At 41.7% G+C, this 22,838-nt stretch overlaps 1 protein-coding gene across 2 annotated transcripts; it reads left to right on the top strand.

Annotated features, from left to right (window-relative positions):
* Window positions 1–399: 399 nt before the first annotated feature.
* C3H14orf93 (chromosome 3 C14orf93 homolog) lies at window positions 400–22,409 on the top strand. Of its 2 annotated transcripts, none has more exons than XM_076849997.1 (7): window positions 400–429; window positions 11,255–12,280; window positions 14,580–14,900; window positions 19,859–19,920; window positions 20,143–20,246; window positions 20,964–21,076; window positions 21,356–22,409. In XM_076849997.1, exons 2-7 carry the CDS (start codon window positions 11,681–11,683, stop codon window positions 21,773–21,775), a joined length of 1,620 nt encoding a protein of 539 aa, XP_076706112.1. In that variant the 5' UTR covers window positions 400–429; window positions 11,255–11,680; the 3' UTR covers window positions 21,776–22,409. The 2 variants fall into 2 exon arrangements, with proteins under 2 accessions (XP_076706112.1, XP_076706113.1); XM_076849998.1 differs by having other exon boundaries at window positions 404–429; window positions 11,522–12,280.
* Window positions 22,410–22,838: the final 429 nt, after the last annotated feature.

Here is a 22,838-nt window from a genome sequence, read left to right as displayed (position 1 = left end):
GCTAGGGCCTGATGTTAATCCTAGGTTAGAAGGATGCTGCTAACAAGTTAGTTTACCAAGTTTGGCCAAGTGTCAGAGCTCTTTCTCTGGATTTTTATGTTGGTGACTGGGCCTTGTTTCACTGGGAAAAAGAGATGGGAAGGGGTGAAAGGCCGGTGAGAAAGTGAAAGGAAGCGGGCGGAGGCGGGGAGGGCGGGAGGAGCCTCCAGGCTGTGGGATCGGGCTGCAGGGGTCTCGGGTCGCGCGGCCGGCGTGGGCCCCCGGGGCCGGTGCCTCGGGCGCGGCGCGTGTGCTCGCGGGCGGGGCGCCCTTCAGTCGCCGGCGGCCAATCCGGGCGGGCGTCCGGGGAGGGGCGGGGCTTGCCGGCTTGGGCTCCGCGAGTCCTCCTTTTTGCACACACACGAATACAAAGAGCCATACGACCTTCGGGTATCCTTTTTCCATTTTTTTTCCCCTCCTTAATCTTGTGTGTGTTTTCAAAAATTTTAAAAATAGAGATCTGTGGCAGTGTTGGGTGAGGAAACTGTTGCTAAGAGGAATTTGCTCTTTCCCCCATTTCTTTTTCTCTCTCTCTTCCTCTTTCTTTTTCCTGGTCAAGGTTTTAAATATACCAAGAAGTTGAGAACAGAATGGCCGTGTGCAACTGTTTCTAGCCAAATTTACTGAATTTTTTTTTTCTTCTTTTTGCTATCACATTTTAAGAACTGGTAAATTTTTGTGGTTAAGGGATTTTAAAATTTAGCCGCTTGGGAAGTACAGATTTCTTTTTTACAGCGGGCTGTAGGGATAATGTAAATTTCTGCCACGGGCAACATCGAAGGAAGCAGAGATTTGAGGCTCCCTCACAAAAGCCTTTTAGCGTGCGTTTTACACACCTTCCCCAGAACCAAAACCAGGTGGCTTAGATGTGGCAATTGTCTGAGTCCAATAGGTTAAAAATATTGGGATATTATAATTGGGATACTCATTTCCCTGAAGAGAGGGGAAATACCTTCTTACCGTGTGTCTTGCACACACAATTTCACAAGGACATTTCTCTCTGTGTGTGTGTGTGTGTGTGTGTTTCTTAAAGTATAATTTTGTAAAAAATTATCTTGGGGTTTATTCTTTGTGTATATGTACAATATGTGTATATGTGCCATATCAGATTTTCAAAAGTGATTCTGATTTTGTGTTCCACGTAAACCCTAGGATGTGAATTTTTTTTTCTGTTGTATTCCCAAATATGATCAAAACAGGATTTCATGTGCAAACTGGAGCTTAGAAGATACCCTATGCTTATCATACTTAGGCACTTTCATTCTATGTGCATTTACTGTATTTTTCTGCTCCTGTTTTAAAGGATCAGATTAGTGAAAAATAATTATCAGGAAGTATATAGTTCATGTGGCAAATGAGGGGAAGCAATTTATTGAATCTGTGGTTCAAAGCTACCTTTAGTGACTGTTTTGCCTAAGTGGTTTTGCTTTTTTATTGTCTCACGTTCTTAAATGTACAGCTGTGTATATTTTGGCCTTTATGTGTGGTTTGGTTGGTGTGTTCAGAAGGGAAATTCTCTCTTGGCTTTTTGACAAAATGGTCGTTTATTGGTTGGGATTTGTTTGAAAAGCTCCACAGCTGGCAAAGTATCAGAAAAAAAATCCAGGCAGGTCCAATTCTGGGGCCAAAAGGAAGCAAAAACAGTGATAGAAGAAACAAGAAATGCATTTTTTGTTATAATGTTGCATTTTTAGAATTAAAATCTTTCTCCCTAAGAGACTCAGAAAAATGAATGAGAAGACAACAGTCTCAGAGCAGAGCATCCTTGCTATAGGAGTATATGTATGGTCACTTCATTCTTATAGGACCAGTCTCCCTTATTAGGAAGAAGTCATATAGAAAATACCTACAACAAATTTATATTTGTATATTGGATTGAAAGCATAGGAGTCTATGGGTGATCAGGGAGAAACTGGAATGTCACTAGCAGCAACCAGGAGATAGAAGGAAACACTACAAGGTTCAAAACCTCTGTATGATGATAATCATACCTATCCATTCCTCAGCTAGTGTCCTACTCGATTTCAAACGACATTTAAGACACTTAAGTGACAACTTCAATAAACTTACTTGCCAAGGTCTTGAATTTATTATAATGAAAATGACCCTGATGAGCTCTCTTGTGTTTTTTGTTTGTTTTTGTTTTTACCTGTACCAAGTATATTTTTATTCACAAAAACTGCAAGTCAGATCATTGCTTAATAAATACTGGCTCTAATGTGGATCATTCCACAAGCCTAGACCTGGATTTTTTTTTTTTTTTTTTTTTTTTTTTAGTCTAATCTGACTCTGGTGACCTTTGTAATCATAGCAGTGACAGGATTGTTAATGGGGTTTTACCTTAAGTCTCCCACATCACTGCACATTATCATGTACACGATTTAGCTTCCCAGAAAAGTACACAGCCACTTTCTAGGTATTCAATTTTTCTACATCTTGGAACGTAGTTGGTTCATATTCCATGTCCTCACTATGAGTTTCTAAGGGGAGAATCCTTTCTGCGAATATTTCGTTGGCTTGGCTTTCTTACCAAGGCAAAGTAAAGGTAAACTCAGTTGATTCTGCTTGGGAATCCTAGGGTCCCCTAGAGATTAAAACTTCTTTTAACTAATAAGAACTGCCACTTTGCAAGCGTTATGTAGAAAAATCTGTAACCAAGGCCTTCAGTAACTAAAACCAGCCACCACCAAGCATATAAAACTGATTTGTGGCCACTGTACTTATAATCGTGTACACAGCTTTGTGACCAGCGGAAGGACAGAAATAAGTAAACAAAAAAAAAAAAAAAAAAAAAGGAGCTAAAGATGGCGTCTGACGGCCTTGAAAACGCTTCGCAGTCGTGTTCCTCCCTGATGAGGCCCCCTCCCCTCCCTAGTTCGTGGAGTGACTGGGAATTGCCGCCAATGGCGTTCTTGGCCCTACACTTCTGTCTTCCCTCCGCCAATCACTGGGAACCAGAGGATAAGCGGGCGGTTCCTCGCCGCGTGCGCGCGCTGGCCAGGTACACGGGCGGGCGCTGTTGACTCCTCGGCATTCCGCGCACGCCGCGGCCTTGCTGAGTCAGCGGATGCGGTAACGCGGGACACACGCGTTGGGTCACCTGTAGGCCCGCTTATGTGGCACCCCGTCTGTATTCTTGCGGCGAGCACATCCCCTAGCCCAAGTCCTCAGAGCTTTGGTGACTACCAAAGTAGTTGACCCAGCGTAGTCCCCGACCTCCCTACGGGCACGGGGCTCTCCGCTGTGGGTCCCTGAATGACCCATTACCCCGGATTGCCAGGGGACAGTGGCGGGTCCCCTGCAGCCTAGCGAGTAGGGTCGATTTCTGCTCCCATCGTCACTGCGCTTATCCTGTCTGTAACTGAATCACATGTCTCGTCGGGGTGGTTCTGCTGTCCCTTGTGCCCACTTTGTCATCTTTGTCTAATATTTAATCAACTAACATTTACTGAGGGCTTGATAGGACACGATAGAATTTCTAGGAGCTAGGTTCCCATTTCAGAAATGCAGTGAAAGTCTTTTACATCAGACACATTTATAAGAAAACCTGAATTTTTAATCTTACCACCAAATGTAAAAGAGGACTTTGCTGTGCTGGGTTTAAACCTCTTTCCATGCTATATTAGTAAACTTGTAATTTTGGGATTATTTGGAATTATTTTGTTTAAGATTCTGTTCTGCCCTCTGGGTCTACAATTCTTTTTTTACACTTAATAATGGGGTCTTAGATTTTTTTCACACCTCATTAGACAGGTCATTCTTTTAAAACGTAGGAAAATTGTATCCTGTAGTATCTGCTTACCTGCTCTTGTGTGATAAAGAGCTCATTTCTGATACGAATAGGTTTTGAGAGAATCTTCTAACAGGTGAGCCATTTTCCACCTTGAAGTGGAGGAGCAAGGCTGACCAGCAGACCAGGAGCTTTAAGTGGCCATTTTCCTTTTTTATTTCTCAAAATGAAGATTATGATATGAATTGCTGTGCTTTCAGTAATCACATTTAAGAAAGTCCATTTCTTGCCTGACCCTGAGTGAGTCAAAGGCCCATTATAAGAACATATATCATCTGAGGGATACCATATCATACACATTCTATTAAATAGTGAGAAAACTTTTGTTTTTCATAGTTTGGAGGTGAACTCAATCATGCAGAAAATTCAAACTCAGATGGAGAGAAAGCAAGCCAGGGAACTGCCAAGATTTTGATATGTTTAGTCCTAACAAAAATACATGTGACTAGAGAGGAAAGGGATACTTAAGATTAAGGACAGTTTCACCCTAAACTATCTCTAAAGGAGATGAGTTTTCTTTCTTTTTTATCTAAATATTTGTGAAGTATATTGATAAATACATTTGTGAAGTATATTGATAAATACATTTCACATGTATGAATTAGACCAATACTGAAATCAACCCCAAATACATACATTTTATGCAAACCTCGGTTTGACAACTGGGGTTTTGTGTTGGCAACTCATAAGATTGACAATCTTTTTCTTAACATCCAATTCTAAAAGTTGATAGCATTTTACAAAACGCACGTGTATTGCTTTATGGTGGTCTTAGTTTATTTTCTTTCTCTCTCTCTCTTTTTTTAAGTATCCAAAGGTACTTAACCCCTGAGCTACATCCCTAGCTCTTTTTATTTTTTATTTTGAGTCTTGCTAAATTGCTGAGGATCTCACAAAGTTATTCAGGCTGGCTTCAAATTTGTGATTCTTCTGCAAACAGCCTCCCAATTTTTTTTTTTTTTTTAATTGTTGTTGTTGTTGTGAGGATTGAACCCAGGGCCTTGTGCATGCAAGGTAAGCACTCTACTAACTGATCTATATCCCCAGCCCTCAGCCTCCCAAATTGCTGGGACTTTAGGGTACACCACCATTCCTGGCTATCTTTACTTTCTTGAACAAAATGTGACCTTTAACTTTATTTTGTTTTGTAAAAAATTTTTGTGGTACTGGGAATTGAACCAGGGGAACTTTACCACCAAGTTATCCTCAGCCATTTATTGATTGATCAATCGATCGATTGATTAATATATACAGATATACATTCATACATGCTGGGGTTGAACCCAGGGGTACATTACCACTGATCTACATCCCCCATCCCTTTTTATTTTTTTATTTGTATTTTGAGACAGGGTGTCACTAAGTTACTTAAGGTCTCTATAAATTACTGAAGCTGGATTCAAATTTGCAATCATCTTGCTTCAGCCTGCCAAATTGCCAGGATTATAGGTGTGTGCCACCACACCCATGGAACCCTTGGTTTTGAAATAAATTATTGAGTGAGGAGTATATCTCAGTGGGAGATTGCTTCCCGAGGCCTTGGGCTGCCATATGTGTGAGGTTGAAGCAGGAGGATCCCGTTTTTTGTTGTTTTGGTTTTGGTTTTATTTCCAGGGATTGAACCTAGGGGCACTTAACCATTGAGCCATATCCCCAGCCCTTCTAATATTTTAGAGACAGGGTTGGACTAAGTTGCTTAGGGCCTCGCTAAATTGCTGAGGCTGGCTTTGAATTTGAGATCCTCCTGCCTCAGCCTCCCAAGCTGCTGAGGCTGGCTGTGCCTGGAGCAAGAAGATCCCTTGAGCCCAGGAATTCAAGGCCAGCTTGGACAGCATAGCAAGACCCCATCTCTAAATGAAATGAAATAAATTATCTAGTGGTCTGAAATGGCAAAATTTGATGATATTAATATTTAATAATTGATATAGACATAATTTATCAGTATTGACCATTGCTTTGCCAGACATTCCATGGATTGCTTCATGTATTAGTAAATTAAATAGATATATGTTTTGAGGATTAGGGGGTAGAACTCAGTGTTAAAGCATTTACCCAACATGCCTGAGGCCCTGGATTGTATCCCTAGCACAGGACAAAAAAAAAAAAAAAAGTTTATATATTTTTAGAGTAAAATAAAGATGATCAGAATAAGGTATAGGTGTGTAAATAATGTTGGCAGGGTTAAATGGGTTATTATAGAAAAAAAGTAGTTACATTAGGTGTAGGATGTTAGAAAAGATGAATTTAACAAATTTTAACAGATAATGCAGTAGAGGTGGGCATAGTGTTCATGCCTATAATCCCAGTGCCTCCTGCCTGCAATCCCAGTGGCTCATAAGGCTGAGGCAGAAGGATCACAAATTCAAGGCCAGCTTCAGCAATGTAGTGAGGCCCTAAACAACTTAGTGAGACCCTGTCTCAAAATAAAATATAAAAAGAGCCGGGAATGTAGTTCAGTGGCAAAGCATCCTAGGGTTCAATACTCAGTACCAGACAAACAAAAAAATGCAGTAGTGTCTGTGTTAAAGTTTCATTATCAATTTGAATTTTGATGTTATGAAGAAGTGTTGTCCACTGAAAAACAAGATGTTGCCATTATTTGAAATTTGCATGTTAAATACCCATCTCAGACCTTCCTCTCATTTTTATTTTTCAGTTCTAGTTGTTTTCAGGACATTATGCTGAAAGATGTTGCCATCAGTTGAAATGTAGCATGTTAAATACTCATCTTTTCTAACATAATGGTGCCTCACCTCAACTGCCTTATTTCTTTATTTTATTTACTTATTCTTATGTGGTGCTGAGGATCAAACCCAGGGCCTCGCATGTGCTAGGCGAGCGCTCTACCACTGAACCACAGCCCCAGTCCTCAACTGCCTTATTTTTGTTATTCTGTCCATAGTGCCATCCTGTATGTGGCACTCAGGCTTACAATCTTTTTTTTTTTTTTTTAATTTATTTTTTTGCCACTGGGGATCGAACCCAGGGCCTTGTGCATGCAAGCACTCTACCAACTGAGCTATATCCCCAGCCCTGGTGTTAAATTTATGGTCAGGCTAGGGGTGTAACTTGGTGGGAGAGTGCTTGTTTAGCATGTGGGAGGTCCTGGGTTCAATCCTTAGCACCACATACAAACAAAGATGTTGTGTCTGTCGAGAACTGAATATTAAAAAAAAAAAAAAATTCTCTCTCTTTCTCTGTTTAAAAAAAAGAAAGAAAGAAAGAATTCTTTCTCCAACCAGGTACAGTGGTACACATCTGTAATCCCAGCAGCTGGGATCACTGAGGCAGGTGGATTGCAAATTCAAGGCCCGCCTAACCAACTTGTTTCAAAATAAATAAAAAGGGTTTAGGATGAGGCTTAGTGGTAGAGAACTCTGGGTTCAGTTCCTTTTTTGTTTTTTGTTTTTTTTTTAAAAGAGAGAGAGAGAGAATTTTAATATTTATTTTTTTAGTTTTTGGCGGACACAACATCTTTGTTTATATGTGGTGCTGAGGATCGAACCTGGGCAGCATGCATGCCAGACAAGCGCACTACCACTTGAGCCACATCCCCAGCCCATGGGTTCAGTTCCTGATAACAACCCCCCCACACACCGCCCTAAAACACATACAAACTCTTCCTCCCAATTTTACTCTGTTGGTCTATTATTTTGAATCAACTCCTCAGCTTTCTGTCTATTCCATGTTTCTAGGAACTTGTGTGTATTTTGCTTTGTTCTCTAGATAGTTTATGTTTAGAACATTCCACATTCTTTAGACATTCCCATGAAACAGCCCTTGTTCTCCCTTCATTGAGTATTTAATAGGTGGCAATCCATTTTGGCTAATCACCCTGTGGCATGGCATTACTTGTAGAGAATTTTTAGAAACATCTCTTTTTTTTCTTTGTACTTGTTCATTTTTTTCTAATTGAGAGGTATGCAGCTAATGAAATTACTATTTTGATTCGTTTGTAATCATGTATTCCCACATTTAAGTTATCTGCTTTGTAAATGTGATATGAAATATTCCTTTATTATTTGATGACCCCAATTTCTTTCTATATCTTAGATTTTAGATGGGAGACTGTATCAGGAAGCAGGGAAATTGTCCACAATAGTGTCCATGGAAACCAAAAGTCATTTGAATATGCGTTGTGCTACAGTGCACTATACCAGTTTTTTTTTTTTTTATGTAGATAGATTAATTCAAGAAAACTCATTTTTTGCCCTTAATGTAACATTTTTTAAAATGGACATAGTATGATAATACACAAAGTAAGAAGCAGAAAAGAAATTGAGAAACAAAGTGAACTGACAATAGGAAAATACTTTTAGCCAGTAGAGTTGTTGGTGCATACCTGTAATCCCAGCTACTCTGAAAGCTGAGGTGGGAGGATCTCTAGTCCAAGCACAGCCCAGGCAATTTAGCAAGACAATGTCTTAAATCAACTTTTTGAAAAAGGACCAGAGATGTAGTTCAGTGATAAATAACTGGCATGCAGGAGGCTCTGGTTTCCGGTCCCCAGTACTGCAAACAAACAAAACTAGCTGAGTTAAGTATTCTCTTTAGTCTAAGTCTAGGTCATAATAGTAAGTAAATTGTAAATTCTGTTTCCTCAATTACCTTTCTAAGTTGCATTATAGGTTTCATATCTATAGATGCATTCTTATCCTTGAACTTATTGTTTATTAGAAATTGGTGTTAAATTTATGGTCAGGCTAGGGGTGTAACTTGGTGGGAGAGTGCTTGTTTAGCATGTGGGAGGTCCTGGGTTCAATCCCTAGCATCTAAATAAATGAAAATAAATTTAAGTCAAATTTCCTCAAATTTTATTTCAAGTCATTAAATTTTATTAAAAGGGAATCAGGATGGATGTCCATGGTTGGATCACAAAAAGGTTGCAGATTCATTCCTTTGTGGAACACTGACCATATGTCAGTGACTGTTGGTACCTTGCATATATTATATGCAATCTTCACAAAAACACTGAAAGTAGGCAGAGACGAGAAAACTGGGACTTAAAAAGTAAAATGATTTGGTTTGGGGTTGTGGCTCAGCTGTAAGGCACTCGCCTAGCATGTGTGAGGCGGTGTGTTAGATCCTCAGCACTACATAAAAATAAATAAATAAATGAATGATTGAATGAATGAATGAATGAATAAGATAAAGGTATTGTATCCAACTACAACTAAAAAAATTTTTTTAAAAAAGTGAAATGATTTGTACAGGTTCACATGACTCATAAGTGGTGTAATCAGAGGAGAACTCCTTTTTCTTTTTTTCTTTTTTTTAAACTTTCAGTTCAGTACTGTTTCAGAAAGATGGCTAAAGAAGACCATTTGATAGATGAGGGAGGTCTTTTTTTGGTGCTGGGGATTGAACCCAGGGCAAGCAAGCACTTTACCAACTGAGCTATATCCCCAGCCCCAAAAGAGGGAGATCTTGAGGCTTACACAACACTTAGCTAGGTATGGTGGCACATATTTTTAATCCCAGCTACTCTGGAGACTGAGTCAAGAAGGTGGATCTCAAGTTTGGAGCCAGCTTAGGCAATTTAGTGAAGCCTTCTCCTCCCCTTCCTTCCCCTCCCCTCCCCTCCCTCAATTTAGTGGTCAAGTACAAAAAATATTAAACCCTTTGCTGGTGCCTATAATCCCAGCAACTGAGGATAGGAGGATCACAAGTTCGAAGCCAGCCTCAACTTACTCAACTTAGTGAGTTGTAGAGTACCAAAATAATAATAATAATAATATTCTTTGCATCATATTGGTTTGAAAACAAAACAAAAAAACAAATCTGCAGGAACAGTGTAGGCCTTTATTTAGGAAGGAAAAGTATACATAAATGATTCATCCATAAATTGACATAGAATCGCTTAGTGCTTTCCTTTAACCTTTAGTTTTAATTTGGTTTAACCTTTAGTTTCAGGTTTAGCCATGCCTTCTGGTGGCTCTAATGACAGGAAAGCTGTAAATGGATTTAAGTTCTTGTAAGAAGTGAATAGCTGCCATTAAAAAAAAAAAAAAAAAAAAAAAAAAAAGCTGTTTCTTCAATAAAAAGGGTAAAAAGAGCAAATTAAAGACTATTTTTTAATAACCAAATATAATTAAATGCATTGTCAGATTTATGCTTTAGTACCTCAGAGGTACTGATATTGCTTGTTTCTGAAATGAGATTGCTGATTTGCAAACAAACAAACCCAGAACCTCAATATATGGAAAATTCTCTTAACCTCCTCCTTTCCTTTTAATTGTGATGTTATGATATAATTTACAAAATAAGATAGAAATGTATCACTTGAAGAAATGTAAACACACTTAAGATTTTGTCACTTACAAAGCTTCAGGCAGAAGGATTCTTTTTTTCTGTAATCAAGTATCATTTAGAAAATGACAATATTTATTTAAGTTCCTTGGAGTGTTCTCAGTGGTACAAATCAAACTCCCACCACGACCCATTTTTTTCTCCTGAAGTAGTTTAGTTGTTTAACTACAGTAATTCAAAAGAGAGGCAGTTTGGTTTATCACTGGTATTCTCATTTTTCCTTTAATAGCGACTGATCATGTGGGAAAAATGGGTAACACTTAGCTATTTAGATATTCCTTTTGAGCATCTGCTCCTCCCTTGAAGAGTCTGAGAAGTGGCAGTGAGGGCAACCCAGAGCCTATTTCCAAGGGCTACTGGCTGGTAGATTCAAGGCAGCTAATCTTTGCAGGGGCTAGAGGCCCAGGTATGCAACTCTGAGAGCAAGGGAGTTGTGCAGCCCTGGGCTACCCCAGCCCAATTTCTTGATCCAGCTTTTCACTTCTTTCCATACCCCCATCCCCCAAATATTAATGATATAATAGTGAAAGGTTGCATGTTGAGGGTTGCCGTGATCGATGTATTATTGTTTCTCTGAATGCATGTGTATGAAAATTATAGAGAGGGGGGAAGAATAAGGATTCTTTATGTCAACAAAAAATGGTATCAGTTTAAAAAAAAAAAAAAACCTAGAACACTAGATTGAAAGTAGCAATAACTGGATTCTGCTGTCTTCCTTTGACCTTGAAAAAGACATAACTTCTTTGCATGTCTCTTTTCTGGATTTGGGGTAATATGTGTTTCTTAGCACTGTCTTGCAGATAAGATAACCTACGTGAAGTGTTCTGGACTCCTTAAAGGACTATGTCAAAGCATAGTAAAGATAGTAAGGTAGAGCTGGGCCTGAAGGCGCATACCTATAATTCTGGTGACTTAGGAGGCTAAGGCAAGAGTTGGCCAACCTGGGCAACTTAGGAGACTGTCTCAAAATAAAAAAAAAATAATAAAAAGTTCTGGGGATGGAGCTCAGTGGAAGAGCACCCCTAGGTTCAATCACTAGTATGGGGAGGGGGAATGAGATAGGGAGGAGGAGGGGACAAATCTTCATTTTCTTCCTTAATCTTCTAATCTTTCCAGATGCCGGTGGGTCCTTTGGAGTTCCCTTTGTTACTCAGGTTGCAGTGGTAGGGGGTTCCATGCTTGAGTGTAGGAAGAATGAAATCATGTCGATCAGGAAGGCCCCTGTTGGCTTTATTCTTTCGGTAAGGGGTGAGTGTGACACCCAGTGTTAGGAGAGCACAGGATCTGCCAGTAGAAGAAGGCGTCTGTCTCTCCTCTGCAGGCCCAGGAGAGGCAGCCATGGATTGTGTGCTCCTTCACAGCTTACCTACTCCTCCTTCACAGAACCCACAACCTGGAGTTCCGACTCCTCTGATCACCCTCCATGAGAAAGAAAAGTGAATCCACAGAGGCCAGTGCTTCAACCTCATAAAGTCCAGTTGACCAGAGCACCTTTGGGAGAAGCCCAGCGAGTGAGCACGGTTGTTACTGTGCCTATCAGCCATGTCCTTCAGTGCCACCATTCTCTTCTCCCCTCCTAGTGGCAGCGAGGCCCGATGCTGCTGCTGCGCCTGTAAAAGTGAGAATAGCGGAGGCAGCACAGGCTCACAGGGCGGGAACCCTCCTGCCAGCACCCCCATCACAGTGACTGGACATGGCCTGGCTGTCCAGAGCTCTGAGCAGCTCTTGCATATTATCTACCAGCGGGTGGATAAGGCAGTGGGCCTGGCTGAGGCTGCTCTGGGTCTGGCCCGGGCCAACAATGAGTTGTTAAAACGGCTCCAGGAGGAAGTGGGTGAGCTGAGACAAGGGAAGGTGTGCACCCCTGATGAAGACGGGGAGAGCCGGGTCCATAGTCCCCCAACAGAGGAGCCTGGGCCCCTCAAGGAGAGTCCCAGGGAAAATTGCAAGACTCTGTCTGTCGTGGAGGAGGAGTGTGACAGTGTGGGCAGTGGTGTGCAGGTGGCAATCGAGGAGCTGTGGCAGCTGGGGTCAGCCTCGGCAGTGGGACCTGGGCCTTTGGGCTTCCCAGCCTCTCAGAGAGACATGAGGCTCCCAGGATGTGCTCTGGCCGGGGGTGAGGGGACCCCTCTGCTCAATCCGGTGAGTATGGCAGCAGGGCAGGGTTGCTTTTCTGCACTTTTGCTGGCCTTTTTTCCTCTCTCTTTTCTTCCTTTTCTTCTCTTTCCATTTTAAAATCTTTTTTTGTTTATATCTGTGATAATACAGAATAGCATCAAATTTCTCTGCCTTCAGCACTCCTGTTTTCTTCCTGAACCATCAGCCTCTTTGGCAGGAGGTCATTTTCTGTGTGTGTGGTGCTGGGGTGCCCTCCCCTCCCTCTCAATAGCTCTGCATGGCACCTTCTCCTCCACAGCTGTCTCTGCTGCTGCAGGGCTCTGCCTCTCCTGGCGAGAATGCCTGCTGCCATGCACAGGCGGCTCATTCATATTTTATCACGGGCCCTCTGCTTGCCAAGAGGAGTTCAGTATAGAGAGACAGGAATGTGGAAAGGAGAGGGACATAGGGGGAGAAAAGGAAGGAGAGAGAGAAGGAGAAAGCAAAAGGAAGAGGGTGAAGATAAGGAAAATAGAAGACAAGTACAGGGAAGGAAAGAGGCAAGTGGAAATGAAGGGTTTGAGGAAGGAATAAACTTTTTTTGTTTTGTTTTGTTTTGTTACTGGGGATTGAATCCAGTGGAGGCTTTGCCACTGAGCCACATCCCTAGCACTTTTAATTTTTTGATTTTGAGATCATATTTCACTAAGTTGCTTGGCCTCGCTAAGTTACTGAAGCTGACCTTGAACTTGTTATTCGCCTGCCTCAGCCTCTTGTTGCTGGGATTACAGGTGTGCACCATTAGTCCTGGAGAAGAAAGTTGAGTCTGTGTGGAAAGGGGAACATTTATGTTGGGGGAAGACTGCAGTAAGTACAGAGAATTAGAGGAAAGGAAATAAAATGTCAAAAGGAAAGGATAATTGAAATTGAATAGTCAGAGGAAGGCATGTAGAGAGAAAGGGAAGCTAAGGAGGAGGCAGATGGAGAGCATATTTTGTGAGCAGGAAAAGACATCGAAGTACATTGTGCTATTTCAGTTTCTTTGCTGCTCAGGGGCCATATGAGCAGGAAAAATGCTGGATGAGTAGAGTAAGAACTGCAGAATTCACACAAAAAAGGAGATAGAGCAACCATAGAGATCATAGAGACAGAAAATAACAGATGTGTTGCCACTTGAGGGCCAGTGGAAGGTCTGTCAGCTCTCTGCCTTATCCTCTGTCTGCTTTCACTCTTTTCCTTCTCCCTTCTTGACAAGGCTCACCCAGGGTGGACAAGAGGGAGGAAACTCCCAGCCCATCTGCTGGATCTGAGGAGTGAGTGTATAAGCTCCCCTCCCCCTCTCTAGGCTGACACCACAACTGGCCATTGCTCTCCTGAAGGCACAGCCCTGTGGTGATAGTCACTGTGCTTGGTCAGGATTTTCAGTGGTTTGCGCCTCAGGGAGAAGGAACCAGAAGGCAAGAGGCAAGAGGGTACCAGGCTAGGAGGTGTCCTGAATCATGGGTTCATTCAGGCAGGGAAAGCTTCCAAGCCGACAGGATGGAATTAGATTTCACAGCGCAGAAAGCAGCTCACAGGTCTATAAATCTCAGCCGCCTCCCCACTTCTTTCTGTGTGTGTGTGTGTGTGTGTGTGTGTGTATGTGTGGTTCCCCACCACCACTTCCACTGTTTTGTTTTCTTGGCTGCAGAAATCCCCCTCCTTTTCTCCTCCCTCTCTGCCTCCTTCCTTTCCCTGTCCTGCATGTCCTTGAATGAGGGCACAGGCAGTCAGCTGGATGTCAGGGCTTTGACAGTTTATGGCCAGGCCAGGATCAAGGTGAGGGCACAGACTGGCCCCTGAAAGGGAACAGAGGGTAGGTAAGGGGTGCTGTCTACATGGCCTCTCTAGGGGTTCCTCTCTAGAATCTCCTGCTTTGCTCTCTGTTTTCCTCTTATTTTCCCTCTTTATTGTTATTACTATTTAATTTTCTTGCTTCGTTTCCTGCTTGGTTTCCCTTTCTTGTCATTACTGCCTTCCTAATCCCTTTTAGACACAATACTTACGAAGCTACATTTCTTATACTCAAGAGCAAACCATAAATGACTGCTCACAAATAAGCATCAGAAACATGCCTTGGCCTTGTAAGTAGCCCTATGGTAACAACCCAACACAAGGGGCCCTGTATATGCAAGAATTATTTGCCCAGCACTCCCATAGGAGTCCAAGAGAAATAAGCTGTTGACATTAAAGATTCCCCCACTTGTTTCCATTCTCTGTTCACTATTCTCAGTCAAAGAATGATAGTTGACCAGGTTCCCCTATGTCTGGAAGGTTAATAGATTATTCTTTTTTATGTCTTTAGCTGGTGGATGATTATGTGGCCTCTGAGGGTACAGTACAGCGTGTGCTGGTCCCAGCTTATGCCAAACAGCTTTCACCAGCCACACAGCTGGCTATCCAGCGGGCATCTTCAGAGTCAGTGCCAGAAAATGGAACCAAGCTGCCACCACCCCGCCCTGAGGACATGCTCAGTGCTGCCGCTGCATTGGACAGTGCCTTGGAAGAGTCAGGCTCCGGGAGCACTGGGGAGTTGAGGCACTCTCTAGGGATCACTGCTTCCCCATGCAGGACCAGAGGGAGTGGGCAGAAGAACTCCAGGCGAAAGCGGGATCTGGTACTCTCTGTAAGTGAGCTCAGTTTCTATCATTTTTTTCTTCAGTCTGGAGAGAGAAGTGAAGAGTGAGGGTGAGTTGATTTTAAGCCTCCTATAACGAAAAAATGGTGTCCTGAGTCCTACTGCAGCAGGAGGGACAAGGAGAGAGATTATTCCACAGCCCTAGGGATTAGGCAGTATCTCTGCTAACATTCGAGTTTTTAGAGTTTTCTAAATAGAGTGGAATCTTCCAGTGTTCTCATAATCCTGATAGGAATATCTTTAAGGGATTGAGCAGATTCATCACCACAGTATGGCAATTTAGCCCATGTGCAGGGTAAATAGTAAGGGGCCCCGTGGGTGAAGAAGCCAGGCAGTCCCAAGGTAATCCCAGACCCCAAATATGCTGAGGGCCACTATACACCCAGCTCAGTTATACAGGTTTGGAGAATCTAGTCGTTCCAAGAGCTCTTGACAGGGAAGGAACTAGATTGAATTACATCTGCTTAAAATCTTCTTGGAATATCTGGGAGCCCTTAGGAACACTCTGTGCAGCTGGGAGCCCCCATCTTGGCAAATGATCCAAACCTAAAGGTCTTCTAGGGCAGTAATTCTCAGCCTGGGATAATCCTCCTCCCAGGGGACATCTGGAACCTACTGGAAACATTTCTTGTCATTATCTCTGGTAGGTGGGTGGAAGGAAGGGAGAATGCTACTGACATATAGCAGATAGAGAACCGGTATTGTGCTGAACATGCTACAGTGCACACCCAGCCCCCTAAGAGTTGGCAGTTGTGTGAAGGTTGGAAAATTATCTTCTAGGGTGACCACAGTGTCTTGGATCAACTCTGTCCCAAAACTTTCTAATAACTATAGGGATGTTCTTTAGCCATATAATGTTCCTATTGAACATTCTCTGCATAATGGCTGACGTCAAGTGACTGGAATGTCCTGGTTGGGACTGGATGCCATCACTCAAATCAGCCTAAATCCCATCACATTAGATGGCCCATTCTTGTTACGTCTTAGTAAAGGTTGAAAATAATGATCACCATTTAAACACCTTTTATTTATATTGCTTCTGTTTTCCTTTCCTTTTTTCCCCTCAGATATCCTATTTTTACTCTTCCTTTCATTTGATTTACTTTTATATCAGAGATTCTTTGTTCCCTCTGAAATATACCATTCATAATCAATGCCAACTTGTTTTTAACTGTGACTTTGAATTTTAGTTATGTTCAAGAACATTTCACTTAAGAACAGGAGCAAGTTTCTGTCATGGGTTTGTAGCCAAAGAGGCTACTCCTGCTGTCAGTAAGATAAATGGAGGCATGTGTCTCAAAACACATTTCAAGGGGTTTCCCAAAACTTCATATTGTTTAAATCATAAATAAATGTGTGATAACTATAATTTGTATAAAAATCAAGATTTTTTATCACTTCTATTCCATTTCTGCCTGTTGTCTCCAGAGAGAGGTATAGTATTGAGACCTGGCTTCTTCCTTCCCTTTGGAGATATCAGTGGATCTGGGGACCTAGTGGCAGGACAGTGCCTGCTCATCATGCTCTCTATTATAGCTCTTGAAAAGGATCTAGAGGTTCGGTCAGGGAATATTGCTGCCTGTCACAGAAAAAAAGTTTAAAGTGTTTTTGTGTTAGAATGTGGGTTTGGAAAGGGAGGGATAGCATAGATCTTGACTATTCCAATCTTTAGCTTTGGGAAGGAATCAAAGAGCCATCTCTCCAATCTGCTAGCTATCTTGTGAACCAAAAGGAGCAAACCAGTACACTTAATTCTTTGGAATGCTGGAGATTCCCGCTACCCTTGAGAAACATTTATTTTTAGCTCACTGAGGAGATAGGTGAGCTAGCAGCCTCTACAGTCTTAACATTTATTGTCTAGAGTATTCTCCCTTTCCACTTTAAGCCTGGTTTGAGTTTTATTACCTGATCTCTTCCAAGCCACTTGAGTTAGAAGCTATATAAATCCCTTTTTTCCTTGTTTTTTTGGAATCTTTCCCTAATTCTTCCTGAAGCATTCACCTTCCTTTGCTTTGTGTGTCTTAAGTTTGGACTTCTTCTTTTTTTTTTTTTTTGTGGTGCTGGGGATTAAAGCCATAATTAAGCTATATCCCCAGCCCTAAGTTTAGACTTCTAAGAGGTAAATAACAATATCAAATATGAAGCTAGCACTGAGTGCTTTGGTACACACCTGTAATTCCAGCTACTTGGGAGGCTGAGGCAGGAGGATTACAAATTCAAGGCCAGACTGGAAAACTTGGCAAGATCCTGTTTCAAAATTAATAATAAAAAAAGGGTTGGGATTATAGCTTAGGGGTAGAGTGTCCTTGGATTCAATCCCTAGCATGGCAAAAAAAATAAACAAAAAACATATACACACGTCTCATACGTGTATGTGTGTGTGTATATATATAAAATAAATTAAATTAAATATAATAATATAATAAATATAAGTTAATATAATGATAAAATAAAAATGGCAAGGAATGTAGCTCAATTGGTAAAGTGCCCTAGGTTCAATCCTTGGTACAAAAAAAAAGTTCAAAGCACCAATTGTGATGTTATGAGAAGGTATGGGATTGCTAGGAAATGCCACCTTGAGTTTTATTCCTAGTAGTATAGAGTTGGGAAGTAATGTTCCCTCTGACCAGATCTTAGCCAAGTTAGATTTGGTCCTAGATGCCATTTTGCTTTTTGTGTGTGTGTATGTGTGTGTGTGTGTGTGTGTGTGTGAACTAGAGATTGGACTCAGGGCTTCACACATGCTAGACAAGCACTCTACCACTGAGCTACACCCCCAGCCTGTCAGGTACCACTTTGCAAGAGAGATATTGGTAAATCAGAGAGCCTCCTATATTATGTCTATATATTTTTAGACATATTCTGATGAATATGTCTAAAAACTATGGGGAATGCCTAAAGGAATTGGGGGGTGTCAGGTCAGACAAAAGAAGACTTAAGGCCGGTGTGGTGGCGCATGCCTGTAATCCCAGTGGCTTGGAAGGCTGAGGCAGGAGTATCACAAGTTCAAAGCAAGTCTCAGCAACTTAATGAAGTCCTAAGCAACTTAGGGAGACCCTGTCTCCAAATAAAACATAAAAAGGGCTGGGGATCTGACTCAGTGGGTAAGCACCCCTGAGTTCACTCTCTGGTATCAAATGAAAAAAAGAAGGCGACTTAAGGAGTCCATGAAAGCCATCTTCAAATACCTGAAGTACAGGCAAACTGGGTTCAACTTTTGGTGCATGTAAGGCAAAACTTTTTAACAATTAAATGTGTTTAATAATAGGATCAGCTGACTCAAAATGTAAAATGCATCATTAGATGTGTTTTGAGCAAAACTGAAAAACAGAAATTTAATGACATGAAAGGGAGGTTGGTAACAGTCTCCAAGGTGCTTTCCAATTCACATTTTTGTGATTTTAGGTTTGTGTTTATCAGACTATGGTGTGTGTGCCCCTGGGACTTGTGATAATATGCAAAGGGATATATAAAGCCATGGCCAAAGCTGGGACATTATCTTGGGTCATCAATTTTACTAGAAGATTTCAGAGGACAGGACTGGGGTTGTGGCTCAGTGGTAAAGCACTCTTCTTCTAGCATGTTCGAGGCCCTGGGTTCGATCCTCAACACCACATAAAGAAACAAATAAATAAAATAAAGATGTTGTGCCCAGTTATAACTAAAAAATTAAATTAAAAAAAAATTTTAGAGAATTTTTTTTTTTTTAGTTTTCGGCAGACACAACATCTTTGTTTGTATGTGGTGCTGAGGATCGAACCCAGGCCGCACGCATGGCAGGCGAGCGCGCTACCAATTGAGCCACATCCCCAGCCCTTAAAAAATATTTATATTTTAGTTGTAGTTGGAACAATACCTTTATTTTATTTATTTATTTTTATGTGGTGCTGAGGATAGAACCCAGGGTCTCACACTAGGCGAAAGTTGTACCACTGAGCCACAACCCCAGCCCCAGAAGACATTTTTATATTCAAATAAATGCAAATATATTTTGAAGAATGTTTTAAATATGGAAGAGATGGGTTAAGGGTGCAGCTCAGTGGTAAAGTGTTTGCCTAGTGTACACAAGGCCCTGAGTTTGATCCCCAGCACTGAAAGAAAGAAATAAAAATTTGCAAGAGTACGGGACTTTAAGAAATGCTCACTTACAGTAGTTTTGGTATAAATTTGCTCTCTTCCTTGTTATTAGGGGTATTTCATGAATTGTTTGACACCAGCTGCTCTAGTGATCACATTACTCTGAAGCAGAAGACAGAACAGGCCCTGGAGTCTTGACACAAAATAAATGAAAAAAAAAAAAAAGTGGGGGACATTAGAAATGTTCACTTGGCACATTTACAATCCCAGTGACTCAGAAAGCTGAGGCAGGGATATCCCAAGTATGAGGCCAGACTCAGCAATTTAGGGAGACCCTGTTGCAAAATAAAAAATAACAAGAACTGGGGATGTTGGGAATGTGGCTCAGTATTAAAGTGCCCTGGTTTCCAAATGCAGTACAGAAAGAAAGAGATACAGAGATAGAGATAGAGATAGAGATAGAAGAAGGAAGGGAGGGAGGGAAGAAGGAAGGAAGGAAGGGAGGGAGGGAAGAGAAGATACAGACTCTAAGAAAGGTCATATACAAAAATGTTACCTATACTCTAGTTTCTCTTCAGATCATATAACTCTTTCACCTTTTACAAAAATGATACCTAGGGCTGGGGATGTTGCTCAGTTGGTAGTGCTTGTCTCACATGCACAAGGACCTGGATTATTTGATCCCCAGCAACACACACACACACACACATACACACACTTAAAAAAAAAAAAAAAAAAAGTATCTAAGCTTTGGAAAGGATTCAGGCAGAGAATCCCGTAGGAATAATGTCTTTTACCTTAGGGACCAGAAGAGGGTTTTCATAATATCCACTCCTGGATTTATTCTGTTTTTTTTTTTTCCCCCTTAGAAATTGGTCCACAATGTGCATAACCACATCACCAATGACAAGAGATTCAATGGGTCTGAAAGGTATGGTACTTGAGGAAAAAAGATCACAAGGTACTTTGCTAAGGAGAGGGAAGTAGAGGGAGTCGCTGCAATCCAACAATGAGACTGGGGCCTTATCTTACCATTGCCCCTGTATCCTGTCTTAGGCTGAGGAGGAATTTACCACAAAGTTGATTAGTGCTGGGTGTCTCTGTCTGGCTCTTAAAAAACCTACTGCTTCATTCATTCTATTCTCTGTGGCAGCATCAAGTCCTCTTGGAATATTTCAGTAGTGAAGTTCCTTCTGGAAAAGCTCAAGCAGGAGCTGGTCACCAGTCCCCACAATTATACTGATAAAGAACTGAAAGGTGAGGAAAACTGAGTTTTCTCCCATCCATCCTTTCTTCCCTCCGTCTTACTCCCTGATTCTTGCCCAGAGGAAAAGAGCATAATGGGGAAGATTTATGTGTTGTTGAAAACAGAGTATTTGTAAATACTTTTTTTTTTTTCACTATTCTTTTCACCTACATGTATTCACAGGGTTACCTCAAATCAACTTTTTCCCCTCTACTCAGTCTGAAAGAAAAAAAAAAATAGAAGGAAAGGGCTAAAGATCATCATGCATTATATTTATGTAGGGCCCTAATCTGAGGTCAGAAGATTCTGCAATCTTTGTAATGTTTTGAATAACCAATAAAAAAAAAAAAAAAAGAAGAAGCTAGGCTTGGCCTTGCTCTCTTCTAATATTTGTAACTAATGCTGAAGTATTATGAAAGCTTCCACTAAAAAAGTACTTGAACTCTGCTATCGACACAGTGACAACAGGTGTCAGTTTAGTGGAGGAGAAGGTAGGAAAGCAACTGGAGTTGTCTTTTTGCAGCAGGAGATGATTTGGGAGGAGTCGGTGTTGGAGATGGAGGTGGGCAAAGAGTATTAAACCAAAGATGACTAAATAGATGCTGGTGGGTATGTCAAGGAAGCTTATCATCTAAATAGTGATTCCAAACTTCTAGTGTAGGGCAGAAAAAAAGGGCTGGGGACCACCTCTGAAGGACCCTACTTCTTGCTTTCCTTCCCTCCTTCAGGAGCCTGTGTGGCTTACTTCCTCACCAAGAGGCGTGAGTATCGAAACTCCCTGAACCCCTTTAAAGGTCTGAAGGAAAAAGAGGAGAAGAAACTTCGAAGTCGCCGATACCGGGTAAGTCTCTAGGCCTTCCTTTCAAGATGTTAAACCCTAAATCCTAAGAAGTGCCAGGGAGAAGAGCCAGCAGACATGTGTCTAAGAATGGGGTTCAGAGCCAGGAACATAGGCTGATGGAGGAGAAAAGAGGGTGAGCCAGTTCTAAGATCTGACCAGGAAATTGGGTTCCCCTAGGCACAGACTTTACACTGCCTTCTATCCTACCTAAACCCTTTCCCCAAACCTAATCTATGGTCTGTTTCTCTTCCTGATGTCTGTCGTGTGCTCCTATCTTAGCTTTTTGCCAACCGATCCAGCATCATGAGGCATTTTGGACCTGAAGACCAAAACCTGTGGAAAGATGTGACAGAAGAGCTGATGTCTGATGAGGAGGACAGTCTTAATGAGCCAGGTGTCTGGGTGGCCCGCTCTCCTCGTTTCCGGGCCCAGCGCCTCACAGAGCTCTGCTATCACCTGGATGCTAATTCTAAGCATGGCACCAAGGCCAACCGTGTATATGGGCCTCCCTCAGACAGACTGCCTTCTGCTGAAGCCCAGCTCCTTCCACCAGAACTTTACAATCCTAATTTCCAAGATGAGGAAGAAGAGGGAGGAAATGAGAATGGACCCATCTCTCCATCGTTTGACCAACCCCACAAAACCTGCTGTCCTGACTTGAACTCATTCATCGAAATCAAGGTGGAAAAGGATGAGTGAAGTCTATAACCAAGAATAATTCTGGCTTCTGCCACTCTCCCTGTCCCATAAATGGGTGGCTGTGGGGCTTCCCAGAATAATGAAAAGCCCTCTGCAGTCTGAAAAAGAAAGTTTGACTCACTTCTTAACATAGTCTCTCCTGGAAGTGGAAGCTAGAAGCTCTCTCTGGTCGGGTGAAAGACTTATCTAGAAGGGGAAAAACACCCTCACTGTGAATGGCAAGCCAGAAAATGCTTATTCCTAAGCATAAACAGTGCCACGGAGGAGCATGGCATGAGAAAAGGAGGATGGGTCTAAGAAACACCAACCCTTCTTGACACATGTCTCTATCTCTGAGTCATCTTCCCCCAAGACTCAGGGAAAGCAGCCCTGGTTGTACCTTTTGCTTCCCCATGACTGCTGGTCCAGTTCTGCCAGTCCAGGGTAATACTGCCCCCTGGTGGTAAGTTTCAGTCATGGGCTTGATTCTTATGAGCAAAAGAAGGTGGACTCCATCACTGTTTGGGGACTGGAATCTAGATATAATAACTACTGCTTATTGAATTATATAAGGAAGATTTTATTATCCCCATCTTACAGATGAGGAAATTAAAGCTGAAAGAGTTCCAATGTCTCACTGTCAGCTTTTCTCCCACTTTATGACCAAACAGAATACACATAGTTATTTTTCATACTGTCAACCAAGCTGTACTTTGGAGAAGATGTAGGTGTGTGCAAACACATGCTTTTTTGTTGAAAGCACTGAGAAGTAAAATGGCCTTATATCCATTCACTCAATCTTAACAACAAATATTGATTGCTTAGTAGGTGTCAGGTACTATGTATTACAGATATACTGCTGATATGGTTCTAGATGATCAGGTTTTATTTTTAGTCAGGAAGTGAGGAAATTGAGTAAGCAATGAAATGAGCTGTAATAAGGGAGACCATGTAGGAATGCAGAGTGCAATGGCAGCATGTAGCTGGGGTAGCTACCCTACTCTTGAAGTCAGGAAAGGCTTCCCAGAGGCAGTGATGTTTAAACTAATACCTGAAAGATGTGAGGAGTTAACCAGAAGGGAAG

The sequence above is a fragment of the Callospermophilus lateralis genome, chromosome 3, assembly GCF_048772815.1.
Source record: "Callospermophilus lateralis isolate mCalLat2 chromosome 3, mCalLat2.hap1, whole genome shotgun sequence".
Taxonomy (NCBI): domain Eukaryota; kingdom Metazoa; phylum Chordata; class Mammalia; order Rodentia; family Sciuridae; genus Callospermophilus; species Callospermophilus lateralis.
This window is presented reverse-complemented; position numbering and strand designations above follow the sequence as displayed.

Excerpts from the sequence above, each read along its gene's own strand:
- C3H14orf93 (XM_076849997.1), top strand. The coding sequence starts at position 11,681 with ATGTCCTTCAGTGCCACCATTCTCTTCTCCCCTCCTAGTGGCAGCGAG. Across the intron at positions 14,901-19,858 it reads AGCGGGATCTGGTACTCTCT|AAATTGGTCCACAATGTGCA; the intron begins GTAAGTGAGCTC and ends TTTCCCCCTTAG. Across the intron at positions 19,921-20,142 it reads AGATTCAATGGGTCTGAAAG|CATCAAGTCCTCTTGGAATA; the intron begins GTATGGTACTTG and ends TCTCTGTGGCAG.